This window comes from Calliopsis andreniformis, chromosome 12 (genome assembly GCF_051401765.1).
Source record: "Calliopsis andreniformis isolate RMS-2024a chromosome 12, iyCalAndr_principal, whole genome shotgun sequence".
Lineage (NCBI taxonomy): Eukaryota > Metazoa > Arthropoda > Insecta > Hymenoptera > Andrenidae > Calliopsis > Calliopsis andreniformis.
Genome location: NC_135073.1, coordinates 16,963,144 through 16,981,198, shown reverse-complemented (window position 1 = coordinate 16,981,198; position 18,055 = coordinate 16,963,144). Strand labels below are relative to the sequence as shown.

General features: G+C 33.9%; 3 protein-coding genes and 1 long non-coding RNA gene across 6 annotated transcripts; 1 reads left to right on the top strand and 3 right to left on the bottom strand.

The window, feature by feature from the left end:
- Positions 1–129: 129 nt before the first annotated feature.
- LOC143185665 (uncharacterized) lies at positions 130–17,818 on the top strand. 3 transcript variants are annotated; one of them, XM_076388850.1, is made up of 5 exons: positions 130–260; positions 328–410; positions 14,146–14,663; positions 14,894–15,489; positions 15,570–17,818. In XM_076388850.1, the coding sequence occupies exons 2-5, from the start codon at positions 397–399 to the stop codon at positions 17,460–17,462; spliced, it is 3,021 nt and encodes a 1,006-aa protein (XP_076244965.1). In that variant the 5' UTR covers positions 130–260; positions 328–396; the 3' UTR covers positions 17,463–17,818. The 3 variants fall into 3 exon arrangements, with proteins under 3 accessions (XP_076244965.1, XP_076244966.1, XP_076244967.1); XM_076388851.1 differs by lacking the exons at positions 130–260; positions 328–410 and adding an exon at positions 13,558–13,881; XM_076388852.1 differs by lacking the exons at positions 130–260; positions 328–410 and adding an exon at positions 13,741–13,794.
- On the bottom strand, positions 253–3,590 carry LOC143185666 (uncharacterized). Its single transcript, XR_013002943.1, has 3 exons — positions 3,398–3,590; positions 487–1,222; positions 253–383 (listed from the first exon to the last, which is right to left on the bottom strand). It is a non-coding gene; the product is annotated as an uncharacterized LOC143185666 (long non-coding RNA).
- Positions 4,691–7,416, bottom strand: LOC143185927 (uncharacterized). Its single transcript, XM_076389256.1, has 11 exons — positions 7,318–7,416; positions 7,140–7,205; positions 6,722–7,078; positions 6,507–6,662; positions 6,199–6,361; positions 5,894–6,132; positions 5,643–5,821; positions 5,275–5,512; positions 5,041–5,213; positions 4,809–4,943; positions 4,691–4,746 (listed from the first exon to the last, which is right to left on the bottom strand). The coding sequence occupies exons 1-11, from the start codon at positions 7,414–7,416 to the stop codon at positions 4,698–4,700; spliced, it is 1,854 nt and encodes a 617-aa protein (XP_076245371.1). The 3' UTR covers positions 4,691–4,697.
- On the bottom strand, positions 7,741–13,425 carry LOC143185926 (uncharacterized). The gene is made up of 9 exons (XM_076389255.1): positions 13,225–13,425; positions 12,789–12,950; positions 12,515–12,689; positions 12,339–12,440; positions 12,011–12,274; positions 10,983–11,019; positions 8,393–9,332; positions 8,190–8,322; positions 7,741–8,103 (listed from the first exon to the last, which is right to left on the bottom strand). The coding sequence occupies exons 1-9, from the start codon at positions 13,422–13,424 to the stop codon at positions 7,894–7,896; spliced, it is 2,223 nt and encodes a 740-aa protein (XP_076245370.1). The 5' UTR covers position 13,425; the 3' UTR covers positions 7,741–7,893.
- Positions 17,819–18,055: the final 237 nt, after the last annotated feature.

Sequence of the window (18,055 nt, the reverse complement as noted above, 5' to 3'; positions counted from 1 at the left end):
ATAAGACCTTTGCTCTATAAAATTCTATTTTTAACTTTCAAAAACTAAACAATTTAACAACCGTGTTTACGAAAATACACTCATGACCAAAAGACTGATTTAAATTCATGAATCATCACTAAATTTGCGCGCCACTAGTGCAGTGTTACGCTTGTCGTCGAAAAAGTGTGACGGTTGTTATCTGACCGCGTAAAATGAATGGGAACGGTTTGTGTTGTGAATTATGAAGAAAAAAAATTATAAACACAGAAGGAAAGAAGGTAATTCAGTTCTTTATTGCATACACCTCAACCTTTTCAATAACAGAAACGAAATTTTGCCTTTCAGAGGACGCAGTTGAAAGTAGAGGTTCGTACCGAACACAGCTCAATTCATTTGACCGCCTGTAATCAGAAAATGGGTTCAAAGAGGTAAGTGTAACTCCATATCTTATTATAAATTACAATTCACGTGTATTTGTGGTACTTTTTCACGTATTTTACTTACTCGATTGATAACTCGTTACTTTTCATTGTGGATTATGGTGGTAATTGTCACGGAAGTTAAACACGTATTTAAAGTTGACAATTATTGCAAAGATGTTGACTCTAGCGGCGTCCACAAAGAGAGCAACTCCATGACAGTGTCTATTATCACCATACTGTCGATGGATAGCTCTCTTTATAGCGCGCGCCCCTTGTTATCTTATGTTCAACTGTTTCTTCAGTTTTCGGTACTCTTGATGCAATATTATCTACAAATATCAAATCATATGAATCTAAAGCCTTTCAGATACCCAATTAGTGAGTTTATCAGTGATTAATAATTTAGAATTAGGTTTCTATTCTTTCGAAGCCACTTAAATTAATCTCAGAGTGCCGATTTGATCGTGAATGCTCAATTATGTGAAAGTTCTTTTATCTAAGCACTTTTGTGTCACTACTTCGAGCATGGGAGACTCTACTGTATTGTCTTCGTTAAGAGATTTAGTTCCGCATAGCGGCGAGAGTCGGCCAAGCAAATCGGCTGCTCAAAAAGAAAATGCTGAAAGGTAGAAATTGTCGCCAGTGGTAGAGTGTGGCAGCTTAGCTTGTTATCGAGAAGGTGCGAGCAGCCTCTTCCTCTTTAGCGCCGCCACCTGATTGCGCGGTAAACATAACTTGGGCGCGTTAGCTCGTGCCACGAAGTTGTTAACACTTTCCTCTGTATCGCCCTCAAGATGCCTTCAGTCGAACCTTTACCTCTGAAAAATATAATGAAATTCAATCAAAACAAAGTATATATTATCAGAAGTGGGTTGCGACCTAATTTTCAAATTTAGGAAACACGATTCCGAAACATGAAATTTCGAAACTCTTGAAACGTTAACTGTTTTTTGTTTTGTAAAAGGAATATTTTGTTTCCAAACCTGAAGTCTCAACAAAATTTTTACATAAATATTTATTGATATTTCAAGAATTTCGAATCAGGAAAAAGGTACAAAGTCCATCCCTGAATTTTAAATGAATGGCTGTTTAACGATAGGGATATTTTCAAATAGTCATGTCGAATGTTCGATTTGGAGGGTCGAACTTCGAATTGATCGATAATTATATCAATCGCGCGATAAGTTCGAAGTAATTTGTTTCGTTGATAACGGTTATCTGATACACTAAACTGCTATTAGGAGGGAGTAACAGTAATCTATGTAGCCTGTAGTTGACGGATATTAACTAATTCCCAAACAAACAAACGAGAACGAACGCCGAAAACTTTCCCGATGGTAGCACGATCAGGGTCGCGTTCTATTTGTTCAGTTGACATTTTTACCACTTACGAGCAACTGCTTAAACAGGCAAACATTTGGCGAAGCTGGAGCAGTGTAGCTCTTATTTACATATTCCTCTCCCGTATCTTTCTTCTCATCCCGTTATCGCGCCAACGAAATTCGCGAAATCACGATTCTGAACGATATCTTTTACCGATGCAGTCGTATCGATGCTGATGTAGAATAATCGATAAATTAACGATACGTCTTGACAATAAAATATCGTAAAGGCGCTGTTTCCACCATGTAGGAAACGTGCTTAAAAATCGTGCAGACGAGCAGTAAATCATCATTTGCGTAACGCCGTAACTAAAGTTAATACCTCTTCGTCCATCAAAGAAGAACTTCGCGAAGTTGCACAATACGAGGCCGTCCTTCGCGGTGACTCGGTGAATATGGTTGCGTTACGCTTCCTCTGTCGCGTTCCCGAAAGATCAATAAAAATACACGTTTGTTAAACCTGAGGACAAATATCGAGTATCGTCTTCGAACGGCGTGAGGGAGAGAGAAAAGGCAACGATTACGCGCCGTTATCAGCAGACAATGTGATAAAACGATAACGAGTCGACTACGCACAGGTATTACCGAAAATCCTTTTGTAATGATACATTTTTCTGGTCGGTATCCAGGCGACTCGGAGATTCGATCGTGGAAGAACTTACGATCCCCGAAAGATGTTCTTCTTTATCAAGAAGCAAGAGAAAACATTGGATAGTGTCAAGTGGGATTTACCATGAAATATTTCGCGTTATCTGATTTCACGAATGCTTGCTTTAAAGCTTCGCCCAAAGAGAAGATCGTAAATCTGTCGCTAACAAGATAAAAGAGAGAGAAATTAAACAATTCGCTGATCCTCTTTGCCTCGCGCTACTCTATTTACCGGCTTCAATGACTTTCGTGTTATCGCTTAATTGCACAGTTATTTGCGAGAGTCTATATACGTATGTACATATTTTTAAACGTCGATACATAAATTTTCGGCTATCGCGAGCAGCTTAAACCATTGCGAAATCGCTGAGATCCTGAAGCAGCAACGATCCTTGCATCTCAGATACGATCTAATTTCGTTATCGTGGGGATCGTAATAATTTCATTATCAGCAGCGACGTGTCTTTTGACACGGTCGTTAATTGTAAGCAGAATAATTAATAGAACGAAGGCCTTCGATTGCTCCACTTTAGTGCTGTTTGCGACTTAAACGAGGTAACTTTCGGTTCACTCGAAGGCTCTAGTTCAGAAAACATCGCCGGCACCTCTATCGCCAGCAAGAATTCTAATATCGTTATCGCGGCCGCCCGTAAAAGTTTCATTACTCGTGTGCCATACGGTTACATAATCGTTTCGAGGCGAAGCGCCGGTGTGTGTTCTCTTGTAGCAATTATATCCCTCAAATTTACACATGAAAAGGCCGCGGCACGAAGAATTCCAGATGCGACTGAACGCGCGCGCGCAAGGCCGCTAAAAGCGCGCGACGTTCACAGAAACGAAAACTTTACGCGTTTCTTCGAACCATTCCCGCGAGAACATCAGAAAACGTCAGAAAAATATTATCGAACGTCCCATTGGAAACCTAATCCCGACGGAGAAAGTCCATCCAGCTCTCTGACTTACCTTGTTTCGATCCTCCACTATCGAAATAGACCTGCGATCGCGATGGACTTCCGGATGGACGTGCATTCCGCTTGATAAACTTCTGCTCGATGCACTCGTGTCCGTCATCGCAGAGCCAAGCAGAGGATGAGATGATTTGACGTAGGGAGTATAGAAATAAAAAATGAGAACAACCGACGAACAACCTTTGCGGAACAAACGAACGAAGGAGGTTCAAGAACGAGTGACGTGGATGTCTCCGCGGGGCCGACTCATATACTCTACCTGCGCCGATCTGACGTCACGGGTACGCTTCTTATCAGGCAGGAGCACCAACACCTGTAAGCTTGCACCTGTATGATGAAGCTTAGCATCAACGGGAACGCCCTCAGCTGAATTTTCCTGTGAAGGAAGTTTTCCTCATGAACTGTGAGGCAATTCTTGCGATTGCTGCAAGCCCTTCATAAATAGGATTCCCTGGGGTATCTCTATTGGGAAATTTAGGCGCTTGGGATTCTTGTTTGGGTGTAAGAATCAAATTTGAAGGAATCTGAGTGGAATTTAGGATCAAGGGATTGGAGTATTTGGAATAGTAATTTATACAAGAGGACCTTGACCAATTTTCTTAATGTTTGGTTTGAAACCTAAGCTCCACACCTGGTAGACTTCTAAATTGGTCTAGTTATAATTATGTCCTTATGAGGTTGAAAGCCCTGGTACCTCTTTATGAACCTTTGCTCAGAACTTTTACTATACAATACACATAAGAATTAAGTTTGCCAATTTGATGACAATAGAAACTTTTTTCTATTTCTGAATTTCTGAATCCTTGAGTATTTAGAAACACTAAAAGTGAAGATCGTCGAGTGTCGACTAAAGTCTTCAAGAATCTTGGAAAACAGGATGAATTTACGGCCCCGTGAAGCTCGCACAGAGTGATATCAATAGCAAGAGCAAACGCAGTGGTTCAGGGTAAACACATGTTACGTGAAAGGGAGGAGGAAGCGCATAACGAGAGATAGAAACAGAACACCGTCGTCCCGACAGTGTCACGCGCGTTTACATGGAGCGTTGCACCTTATCTCGTGTCCCATTTACATCATCGAACACGGAGTTTTGTAGTTCTTGCACAATTCCGATCGGAAGGAACTAACAATGAAGCCTCCGACAACTTGTTACCCGCTGACTAAGCCGCCAGATGCTTTATTCCATGAATTGCTCTGGCAAAATTTTACATCTTCCATTCGAATAAAGCTATCGAATTGGTGAATGCTTTGCATCGCCCCGAGATACATTTATTTAAATTAAGATTAAGTCGAAGTTACACCGTGATTATGGAGCGACTGCCGATTGTAGGTGATAGTTTGCTCCTGAAAAAAAAAGTGTCTTTTAGGTATCAAGTCACTCGAGTTTTTTTATTATCTGAAATTACCTGCAGGCTTCTTGAAAAATCTTTTTAACTTGCTCGAGTATCTGCTTGTACATAGCGAGGTCTGAGGCCTTATCCTGTTGCACCGTGTCCAATCTTGCCTTCAATGCCAGACATTCTTCTTGAAGTAGTTCCATTCTGTGATCCATAGAGAATATTATTGGAATAGGCGAAGTTTACATAGAGCGTATCAGACGTAGGTGACCGAACTTTGATAAATTCTTAGGGAGCTTACTTGAGCCGCGCCTGTTCCGTATCAAAGAATTCGTCATTGCCCTTCAAAGACTTAGGTAGAATCTTTCCTCTATAGCCAGTATCTATCCTCACAATTCCCACTCTCTCAGTCTCTAATTTTCGAAGCTTTAACTCCAATTTCGCTGACTTGTTTCGTTCAAGTCGTAAAGAGTTCTAGGACCATAGTAAAGAATGATTAGCTTATCTAATTTTTCATTAGACAGCGATTACTTACTGACAGGATATCAGCGTCACTCCTCTCTTTATCCAACCGCCTGTTCAATACTGTTACCAGCTCTAGTAGTCTCTCCCTTTCAACTTCAGCAGCCAGAGCCAAAGTTACGTACTCGTTAGGTTCGTTTGAGCTCCTGAAACTTTGTGGTGGACTTGCGTGATTGAGATTATTCAAACAGATCTCAGATGGAGCGATCTTCTGTGTCTTCATCGAACTTAAGTTCGGGACTGTTCCATTTCTTTTTTTCGGTGATATATGTAAGATAAGATTGAATTCTGAACAACACACTTAAGTCAAAATAGACCAAAATAGTGAGCATAATTCCAAAGCACTGAAAGAATTTAAATATCGAAACATATGTAAGAGACCTCAATTTATCTATCTCGATCTCTCGTTCCTCTAGCCTTCTTCGAAGACGATCGATCTGCAGCTGTGCAGAGTGCAGATCGTTCTTCAAATTCGTACACTCGCGCTCCATTTTCTCCTCCCTATTTTTCATATCTATTTCACGTTCTTGATGTTTTACTTCTACCATTTTAAGTCGAGCCTATTTTCAAACATTGTTCGCGTTAAATTCATCTTCCACAAGCAAGAAAATTAAAAAATATAGAATACTTACGTTGAGAGACTCAATCAAGTGATCATCGTGAGATCTTTTTTCGTTCAACACAGCAAGATTTCCTTTCGTCAAGTTTAACTCGTGCTCCAGAACCTTTATCCTCGCTTTTGAGGCCTCCAGCTTCCTCCTGTAATTTTCGATCGCGATTTCAGCTTGCCGAAGCTGCTTCGCTGAATTCTCGATCTGCTGCCGACGTTCCTTTTCCGCGTTTCTTATATTGGCAATATTCTTTCGTTCCACTGACCCTGGCAGAGGATTAAGTACCTTTTATCTATGACTATTTGAACGATGAAGAGGTTTCATACCGATAGAAGTTTTTACAGTCCCTTCATAATCTGATAGTTTGGTTTGTAACTCTGTAACTCTCTGCTGTAACAAGTGGATCTGCTCAGCTCTCCCTCGCCATCCACCAGGCTGACTCGATAGGCTGCTGATGCTCACGTTTTCGCCCACTTCGCTGCACAGTAACTAAAATCACTTAGTGGTACAATCTTAATCCGCGAATTTTTTGAGACACGAAATTTGAATTTTTTCATTTCCATTTATGTGTAAAGTTTTACAGAAAGATTCCTATGGCTTTCCAAACACTATGAAATTGCTGACACTGCAATACCTTGTGCAACTTGTTAATCTCTTGCTTAAGACTGGCGCAAGTATTCTTCGAATCGTACAGTTTTGTTTGCGTCTGCTGCAGCTTCTCAGTGAGATACTTGATTCGATCCTCGTCCTCCTTCTGATTATTCTCGGTACCTTTGTCAAGGATACTATCCTGGATCTCGATCGCGATATTTACAATAATTGGGATAAAGTACGTCAAGGAAAAATTACAAGTCGATCACTGCCGTTTTTCCTTTGATTTCTTAATAAAAATGTTCGATATAACTCACTCTCTTGAGACGAGTCGGAAGCTTTCGAGCGTCTTCTTTCCTGACTTTCGTTCTCCAGTTCGGCTACTTTGCTAGCTAAATTGTTTTCTAAATTTTTGCACTTCGATTTGAGGACTTCGAGCTCGGCGGTTTGTTCCCTGCACCTTTTGCTAAGCTCGATAATTTTCGCGGCGGCTATCTCATTTGGTTTTCCTAAGATCGCTGTTTGAATAGTTTCCTGTGTAGTTTGCTTCTTCTGAAGTTTCTCTTCTGCTTCCTCGAGTGCACGGCGTAAGCAACCATTTTCGGCAGTCAAATCCTGTCATGTATTTTAATATATTTAATAATATTCAATTAGAAGTGTGATGCTTTTTGCTTACCTGAATTCGATTCCGTAAAAATTGATTTAATTCTTGGGGGAAAATAATGTGATCGGGTAGTTTTTCCTGTGATAAATTTGAAAGATTGCAACTTTCATTAAACTTGTTTCAAAAAAACAATTATACTTTTTTGTATATTAGAAAGGCTACTTATTATAATAGTCAATTATCTGTATACCTCTGTTAATTCATTTGCCCATGGAACCATCGCGTCAAAGTCTAAGGAATCGTTCGTATCGTTTTGTACCAAAATACCTGTGATTCCTTCTTTGGACATTTTTTGTAATAAACCAACGAAAATAGTTGGCTAATCTGTCTCATATCATAAGTTGAAATTATAGTTGTTCACTCGTGATATATGGTAGATGTATCGAAAATAGGAAACAATACTTTAAACATTCCCAAGATCGGCGAAAACAGAGCATAACTATCACATACTTTCTTATTTATCTATTTGCTTGCTACACTTTTTTGATAACACGTTTCGTAGCATAAACATGTGAAGTTGAAACTTTTGTTCTAACAAATTTTTAACTTCAGACAGGTTACTTAATATTTCAGGTAGATTGATATATGGTTAAATAAACTGTACACCTTCTTAATAGATATTTTATCTATTCAGAATATTTGTAACTTTACAATAGCATCCATTACATAAAAAAAGAACTTAAATCTAGATGTCGAAACAGGGAAACAATGAGAGGGAGGATGATATTTATAAATTTATTTCAAATTAATCCTATCGATTCAACAATTACGTTTTCGTCATCTGCATATTTGGCTTCCCCCCTTTTTTGTTGAAGTTTTTCTGAAAATTCTTCTTTGGGCCACCTGCCAATTTCCCCGCCTTCTGAAGAGCTTGCAGTTTGAAATTTTTCGCGATCGATTCTTTCTTATTACTGGTAGAGTATTGCACGCTTATTCTCCTTCCTTTGATGAACGAATGATTCAGCGATAATGCTTTCTGTAGACAAAAAAGTACAATTATATATAGATAAATATGTATTAATTTTAACGCTTAAGATATTATTTTGTGATATAGAAACATACCTCAAAATCTACACTATTTGCAAGCTCAATATAAGCAAATCCACGTGATGAATTGTCTTTTGTAGGTATCCTAACATTGACTACTTGACTGACTTTTGTCAAGAAGTGTTTTTCAAGATCCTCTGTGGTAGTTCTAGAATATAAAAATGTATGTATTACAATATATAATATATATTCAAACAGAGTATATAATATATTCTTACGTGTATGGTATATTTCCGACGAAAACAACGTATCTCTTTTTCTTCCCCTCTTGTTCATTATCTTGCTCAGCTTTGCCCTTTGCTTTTTTAACATTGTCTGGTTTAACCAGACTATCTTCCTCTGCTTCTTCATCTTTCTCGTCGTCGTCGTCTTCATCATCTTCGTCGTCTTCTTCATCTTCCTCCTCTTCTGCTTCAAGTTCCTCGTCATCATCTTCTTCCTCCTCTACATCACTTTCATCTTCATCTTCACTTTCATTATCGTCTAGGTTAACTTCCTCTTCATCGTCATCATCATCATCTTCAGCTTTAGCCTCTGCCTTGGGCTTTGTACGGAGTAAACTACCTTGTTTAGTGTCCTTTTTCTTATCCCCCTTGCTTGTTTCAGTTTCTGCCTTTTTCTTCTGTTCTACATTGCTCTGAACTTCTTTCTTCTTTGCTGACTGCTCAGTATTCTTTTTTGCAACCTGTTTCTTTGGCAGCGCTGTTCCATCTTTTACACTTAACAGTTTCCTAAATACTGCTAATTTCCTCTTAGCAGATTTTGAGAGAGTTCCTCGCTTTTCTATCTCTTGAATCTTACGTTTGATATCTTCAGAAGACAGTTCTTTAGAAAGTTTCCTTCCTTCTTGTTTACGCTTATTACGGTGTTCTTGCCTTTTCTTCAGCAGCTCCAATTTCCTCTCTTTCTTTTCTGCTGGTTGTTTCTTATTTTTATTTGGACTACCCTCATTTGAATCTTTCTTCTTCTCATTCTGTACTTTCTTAGGGGCAGTGTTTTTAACCTCTTTGTTGACTTGTCCATTTTGTGCAGTACCATTCTCTGCCTTCTTCTTCTTGGAGACTTTATTTACATTACTTGGCTCTTGTACTGTTTTTTCAGCCACCTCACTTTCGCTTAATGAACGTTTTTTTGCGCTCTTAACCATGATTACAGTATCTATAATGAAAAATTAATTATTTAAAAAAATGTTAGCAAAAAAGAAAGTACTAAATCATGCTTTAAATGCTTTATATTTCTTTTTAAATAAATAAAAAAAATACATAGTGAATAATATTTGTTATCACTAGACACGTTTTTTGCAATTTAAGTATACATACTTTATACAGCTTCTTTGGAGCTAAATTGAACAAGGAGCATATTTATATTTTGTAGTTTTTTTTATTAAAATATTCCTTTTTAATCTGCACTTCGATTCTTTAGTAGTATTAATAATTATAGAAGAAAATTTGAAAAGGCTATGGTTTTAAAACTACAATTACAATTAGTGTGAATTTCGAGTGAGTTAATTCGATTTCTATATTATTCCGAATCAAGTACTTATGTACTTACCTTATAGAATATTGTTTGCTGAAGTATTTCTGTATTAAAAATTGTTTAAAACGAATAGATATATACTTTACTAGTTTCTAGTAAACGAACATGCCGCTCTAAACGTGGTCATACAACAAAATTCAGAGGTTAAGTTCACCACGCGTCCCTCGTGTTCGTGTTACTGCGTAGAGGTGTAGAGGCACGTAGTTCCGATTTCGATTTCTTAGATTACGCATGCGTATTCACTCATTAGACTGATTTCCTTCATATATTTAAGTATTTATCTATTAATTTATATATATCTTGCAACTGAAAAAAATATATATATTATAAAGAAAGAAGTAAAATAAATAATCTATGATTAGATATCTTTCTCTTCAAAAATTTCAGAAGTGAAACTTTTGAATGGGTTTGTCACTTCCGGTTTACTAACTAGTTCCCTTTCCAATTTTTATTTAGAATTATTTTTTACACTATTTAGCAATTGAATTAAAATAAATAAGTAAAATTTGTATATATATTATCCTATACTTAAAATTATATTTAAGTTATTCTTCTTAAAAAATTAGTGTGGTGATTCACAGTAGTACTTATGGCGCTGTTTACGAAAGTAGGATGAGCCATTTTAGTCTCTATTTCGATTCTACTCTATTTTCATTTCAGCTTCTTTATATTAATATTCATTATAGCTTCACTATATTTAAGTTTTTTTAATCGGTAATAACTTCTCAAAACAAAATTTATAACTGTCATTAAATACGTTTATTAGGCAGTCAATCTTACAAGTGTTGTACTATTCTGATTAAAGTATGTCTTTTGTATAAGTAAACATATAAATTTTTCTGTAAAAATATTTCTCATCTTTTTCGAGGAATGTAAAAAAGTTTGTCAGAGTATAAATTCCTCCGATATCGAGACGAAAATCAATACAATCATAAATTAAGTAAATCTAAATAAATGAATTAAAATGGAGTATACGTGCGGTTAATGTAATTTCATAAGTAAATGTTTTAAAAGTAGAGATGTGTAATATATCTATGGAAGACATTTAGTAATTGTTGAATAATTACACTATATGATAGAACACTAATAAATACTGTATGTAAATACAAACAGTGTGTGTATAACAGTTATGTTCTTTTATAAACATATATATTTAATTTAATGTTTTATATATTAAGAATACATTAACCTAGAGATTTGCCTATAGAATAAATGCTATAAAAATTTCGTACAATACATTAAACGCAGTTATTACGAGTTATTTACAATTACAAACATTCTTCATTGTATCAATACGTTTATTTTCATACTAAAAATGTATAAAAAGGAAAAACTTCACGAAGTTCACTAGAAATTTACTAGTAAAATATATTAAAAATTGATTATTACACTACGAATAATTTTCTTTGAAACATAGTTCTACAAATAACTCAATTCAAATTCGAGTGAGTTTTTTTCTTGCCGTGTATATTAAGTATCATATACAAAATTTTACAATTATATAAAAACAAAAAATACATTATATAATTGTGTTAAAAAATTGTAAAGCTAGTGGGTTAATCTAAAAAATTCTTTCCAATAATTTGAAAACAAATACTTCACCTTATGATATAAAAAACAGTGCGTATATAAATAATGCATAGCTGTTCATTTACTTTGTGATATTGAATGTAAAACTATAAATAAGTAGTTTATACAAGAAAATATATTAGTCACTTGGAATCAACTATATAACTATTTAGATTACAAATTTGTAAAGAAATTCTTCTATTAAAGAAGAAAGATTTTTTTTTATAGTATAATAGTTACCAAGTTGTTAATAAAAATAATATATTCGTAAACTATTTATATTTTTGACCTGCATGTTTAATAACACTAGACATTTTCGTGTATTTGGAAGCAATTAATCATGTAATAAATTTACAAGTGAAATTTTGTGAATCTTATTGTTCAGTGACGTAACAATTACTGTCCTAAGATTTTTAAAAATAATACCTGAGGTAATTTTTATATTTCAAAATTTGTTCCTTTACATGAAATCAATATTTTGTTGTTATATTCGAGAATATTTCATGCACTTTGAGTAATTATAAATTGTTAATAAAACCTAGCATTCTCATTTCTCTGTATGAACCCTCACAATTCCTTGTGAAATATCATTATTAGGATAACCGTAATGTCATGACATTGTTACCGCTTAGCCAAATGAATTGACATCACAATTCACTAAGTATCATTCATTACTTCTCCCAGCTGTTAAATACTTATGTACAGACAACAAATCAGTATGTCTAATCGGCTTTACGTGGCTTACGTTTGCGGACATTTGGACTACTTGTTTCAGTCTTTGAATCATTTTCTGTATCTTTTGTTTTCTCTTCAACATCAGACCATTCTCCTTCAGACTCTTCATCCACGAGATCATCCTTAACGTTTTCAACAAGTTCTTCATCCTGTATAGTCTTCTCTTGCATAAATCCACCAGATCCATCTTTCTGTTTCTTTTTGCCTTGAAGTGCCACAGGTTTTGGTGGATATATGAAGTCAATCAGGCATACAATAAACTGTAAATCATAAATGGTTAGTCTTCCATTAAAGTATCCAACCTCATACCATATCTAAACATACCAATCCTAATATAGTGCCTAAAACAATAGTTGCAACTGCAAAAATCAGATAACTTCCCCAAGTAGGTAAACCAAAGTCTTCCATAAGTTTATTGTGTATTCCCTGCAACGGTAAATGAATTAATTTTTATTAATTTCTTATACTAATTTTAATCAAAATTGTATATGATTACTTACCCTTAACACTTGTGACATTTTAAAGAACTGACTAATAACAGACATCTGAATAGAAGTTGGACTTTTCCAACCAGGAATTGGTTCAATCTTTTCCCAAGTTTTCTCAGAGACAAATTCAATCAACGAATTTTTATCTCTAGGGCTCTTATATTGTCTAAATATACCATCTTTTACACTGCAATAATCGCATTTAATATTTAATTTATGTGTGTACTCTAAAATTATCATAAACTTCAAACTCTTTTAGTTTTTCCTAATGTAACAAAATACTTACTGGTATATTGTAGGCAAAGCAGTAACCATGAATCTCCCACTCAATCCTGGAGAATCAGTTACATCAACTTTCCCAACATTGATGTTCAGACATTTCTTCTGCGAAGCAAGATCTTCCCAAATGGGTTCAAGTGCTTTGCAGGCAGGACACCATGGTGCATAACTAAAATGAAAGAACATTCATATTTTATAAAGATATATCTATTCATTATAGCTGGAACTTCAAATATTGTTAATGAACTCGAAATTTCACAGCCTGTCATAGCCATCCTAGAGGTGCAATTTTAATTCAAATGAAATATTATTTTCTTCGTATCATTTCATTTCTTGAGTTCATTTCCGCGATTATGAGCGAACTATCGACGTATATACAGTCTTATTTAAATCAACTTTTGACACGCCATCAAATTTGACGACGCAGAATTGGTTCGACTTACAATTCCACCATCCATTCTCCGATCAGCATACGATCCCAATTTTCTTCAGTAAGTTGCTCCGCGAAAGCATCTTTCGATGATGTCTGAACACATGCATTCACAAAACTCAAAAATAAGCAACAGCTTGTGATATAAAATGCAAAACTCAATTTGGCGTGCGACATTTTTCCTCTGAACTGATATTCACCGGTATCGCACATAGATGCACGCTGCCGGTTGCTAGAAGAAACATAAATTTAATCTACAATAGTTGGCAATCTGAATAAAGTCTCTGTCACAATTAATCACAATACCACTTTACCTTAGAAAATACTATAAAATATAATTTTTCTAACGGTTTTATACCCCTTTCGTGAATTCACAGATTTAAAAAAAAGGTATGACTTTTTTTCGGTTAGATATTTGAGTTATGTTGGGTATGAATAAACCATAATTGTATTCCATAGAATTTTTTTCTTTGCTCCGCTGCGAGTTTAGTTCACCGATCACACTTTGGTGTTGTTCATGACCAAAGTTCGACGAACATCTGAAAGCACGTAAATAAATAGCAAACATATTTTAATTGCACGTGTAATTCTCATTGTTTTATGTAATCTTAATCATTTTCACAGAATAAGAGATATTGCACTGTGTAATATTTTAAAATTCAAAATGATAGTGTGTAAAAATTTGCAAAGTCTTGCATTTATAAATAAGTCTCGTATTTTGATTTAATTCTTTTATATTCGAATTTTTTATTATATATCTTCGTATTTTTAATCAACGTTTATTTATTATGTATCTATGAATGTAATGATAAGACTAAATTATATTTGTTAAATGTTTATTTACACTCGTAATAAATTGTTTGTGATGAATGCATTTTGTTCTGCTGTATTTTTTTATTTTAAATAGAAATAAACAAGCTTAAAAATTCTATAGGTTGAAAAATATGACTGCTGTATATCCAACTTTGCCCAAGTTGACAGTAAGGGATGGCTTTGATGATGAGGATCTCACAGATATTGATGATGAAGTATTCATAAGAGATGGAAAAAATGGTCTAAAACTAGATGATGATGGTGGAGTTAAACGACCTTTAATGGCACCTCGCAGAAAATATAAAAAATCTTATAGTTTTGAAACATATAAATTTTCACACAGAACTTTTTATGTACCTTTTTGTTTTGGGCTTACAGCATTGGTAATATTATTAAGTTTAATTACATTATGTATATACATTGTAAACATAATTCCTATGCCAATGTCAATTTTAAAAAACTGGTTGTCTCATGATCTTAAAGACACATTGAATGACTCTAACATAGTACCATGTACATCAATTTCAAGAAAGATATTATGGACTAGATCATTGCCAAAACTGACGTCTGAATCTCCACTGAGAAGCAATGATGTTGATGGTGATGGAATTGAGGATATTATAGTTGGATTTAGTACAGGTTCTTATCTATACTCAAATAAATATATTAGTTTCTTTATTTAAAGTTGCTGCTAGATCTCATTGATACTACAGTTTGTTTTCAGTATTTTTATTTTCTAACTTTCAGATCTTAATTTCATAATTTTATGATTTTGTTGAAAATTTAATTAATAAGGTAAATACATTGTATTACATGTTTAATAATAATAGAAGTATGTACTGAAGAAACTAATATTGTTTTGAACACAGGTTTGGATATGATTGACACTCCAGAATATATTTGTACATTATATTTTGAGGGACAAAATCCATGTTTTGGTGGAGTCCTAGCATTAAATGGTAAAACAGGAGATACTATTTGGACACATTGGACTGCTCATACGATTTTTTCAGTAAATTGTGGTCTAGATTTAACAAATGACAAAATTAGGGATTGTATCATATGTGGACGTGGTGGTATACTTCATGCAATCAATGGGCATGATGGTTCTAGCATATGGGAAATACCGATACAAGAACTAACAGCCTCAGAAGAATGGAAGTTTTCTAATATTTATGATGCTAAGTTCATTTCGGATATTGATGGAGATGAAATTGGAGATGTTATAGCATCTCATACTATACAATCAAGAGAAATTCACACAAGTGAAATTCTTATAATATCAGGCTCCAATGGAAACATTCTACATAGGTCAGCTTTACCAAATACAGAGCAATTATTTTTAGCCCCTCAAAAGATAGTCCACCCAGATGGGGAAAGCATTTTTGTTCTTGTAACCAGCAGTCAAAAACAGTCAGGAGGTTTATATGTAGTCCCACAAGTAGACTTAATGTATGGTAACTTGGTAAGTTACTTACCTAGTTCAGAGTATATTAAAAGTAAATATATAAACATTACTTATATAGAAATGTATATGTATTGTAGAAATTACGAAAGTTGCACCATGATACAGGGAAAGGAACTGTATTGCCACCAATTTTGGTAGATATAACATTGGATGGAGTTGAAGACATTGTTGCCACTATGTTTAATTCTACAATAATAGTTTACAATGGATTAACATTTGAACCCATTTGGAATTATACAATTCCTAATTCCGAAGTAATTAGTGTACCCATTCCTGGTTATTATAATAATGATAATATTCCAGATTTTATGGTAAAACATCAAATAGGCTCTGGTTATCCTACATATTATTATACAGTTGCGACAATTATAGATGGAAAAACTGGAAAATCATTACTAGAAAAACCAATAGAAGACAGTTTAAGCAGACAAATGTCTGGTTTATCTGTTACCGTGGAAGACTTTGGAAATGATTGGTTTTTGTATTGGTCAGTTGATTGTTTAAACTATGAAGGAATCAAAGAAAAATATCAGTTTTTAAAAAGTGAGGATCTTTTATCCGAATCACGTGTTGATCTCTGTAAATTAAGATTCAACTCTACCTTGACTACAAATTTATATGCTTTGAGTCAACATGTTGGACCACCTGGTTTATCATTATACTTTTCTGAAGATTGGAAGTCTTTAGAGTTTAATAATTCTGTAACTTCTAAAGTGGATTCATATGGAAGTATTCCATTCATGTCTGAGAGGTCGCCTAAAATCTATAAAAATCAAGTTAAAGAAGATACTTTTAAACAGCAACTTGAAAATGAACTCAATATTATGGACAGCAAACCATTCAGAGAATATGAAAGCAGTAAAAAATTAGCTAATCCTAATTTTCAGAATGATGATGCAGATACTTTTAGTAATGACTATACTTGGAAGAACGAAAATAAATGGACACATAAAAATGTACAAACAGATAAAGACTATGATGTCTCGTATGATGGTAATAGCAATAGTAATGCGGTACAACAGTCTATGGATTATTCGCAAGCGGATGAAGTACGCGAACAAAGAAGTAACATGAATGATAAATTTATTAACCATCTTTATAAAAATATAAATAATTTTACAAACAGTGGGCGTACTAATCAATTAAACATTATAAATGAAACACACAATTTTGAGCAACTTACTGATTATCTTCTTAATAAAGAAAGTAATAAAGAAAGTGATACAAAAATTATGAAATTGAAAAAAAGAGCAGTAGGCATTTTGCAAAGCAGTATAAATGATACAAAGGGAACAATTGAACAGATTTCTACAGAAAAGTTTTTAATAAATACAACTACAAATATTCCTTCCTCAAATTCTAATAAAAGTACAGAATTTCAAAAAAAAGATAAAAAAACGATTACAAAAGAACCCAAAGTTATAAAAAAATTGTCTAGTAAATTTAAAACGGGATTGAAAGAACGTAAAGAGAAAAGAGAAATAAAAACTGATAGTAGTCAAATATATCAAGCATTTGGAGTACAGAAACAGCCACCAACTGGTATACTATTACCCTCCATTTCTGTATCGAAAGGAGTAACTTCTGTGGATTTGATATTCTCAACATATTGGCTACCATCATCTGAAGTACCCATAATATTGATTCAAGAAGACTTAGATTGTATTCATAGGAAAAAAGTGCTTTCAGAGAAAAGATTACAGTACAAACAGAATGACGAAATTATTAAAGAATGTCTAGCTGAGCGTGGTATTGATTATAAAATATATCAAGAAGCAACTGACAGAGAAAATTTTAAGATTTCTCTTGGACAAATGACAATATACAGAATGAAATTAGAGTGTGTATGTCCAGAAGATATGTTACCTAATCAGAGTTGCAAAAATATTTCCTCAGAGCAGAGCTGGTCTGAATATTTAGGTTCTCATGGAAATGGATATTTTAAACCACTTCATAAAACAAATTTCTAAATAATTAATAATTTAAATAATGAAATACAACTGCTTTTTCTTAATGAACTTGTAATATGAATTATTCGAGACTCAAATATTAAAGTTTAAATGACAGTATTACTATCAAAATAATTCTATATATAAGTTATAATAATATTGTGAGTACCTCACATTTGCGCCTAATAAATATATCAGATATTTCATTCATGAAATGCATCTCATATTTTTAGGTATTTATACAACTATAAGATTAACAGTTGTTATAAAATTACTGTATTTATTCTATTTATGCTATGTTAATTTCATAGTTACATACATATTTCTATATTTTGGAAAAATGTCTATAAAGTAACATAATGTACTTACAACAAAGGAAAGTATTGATTATTGTTATATGTAAAATATTTACAGAACATAAAATACATATAACAGATAGTATAATTTGATTAGAATTTATTACATCCTTGTTCATTTATTATGATATATTTAAACATTCTATGCTTAATTCCAAGATTTCTGAAGTTAGTGTTTGATCAATATCTATGTGATGAACAAACTGTTATTAAATAACCATTACTACTACTTTTGCTTTCAATAAAAAGATGGTTGTA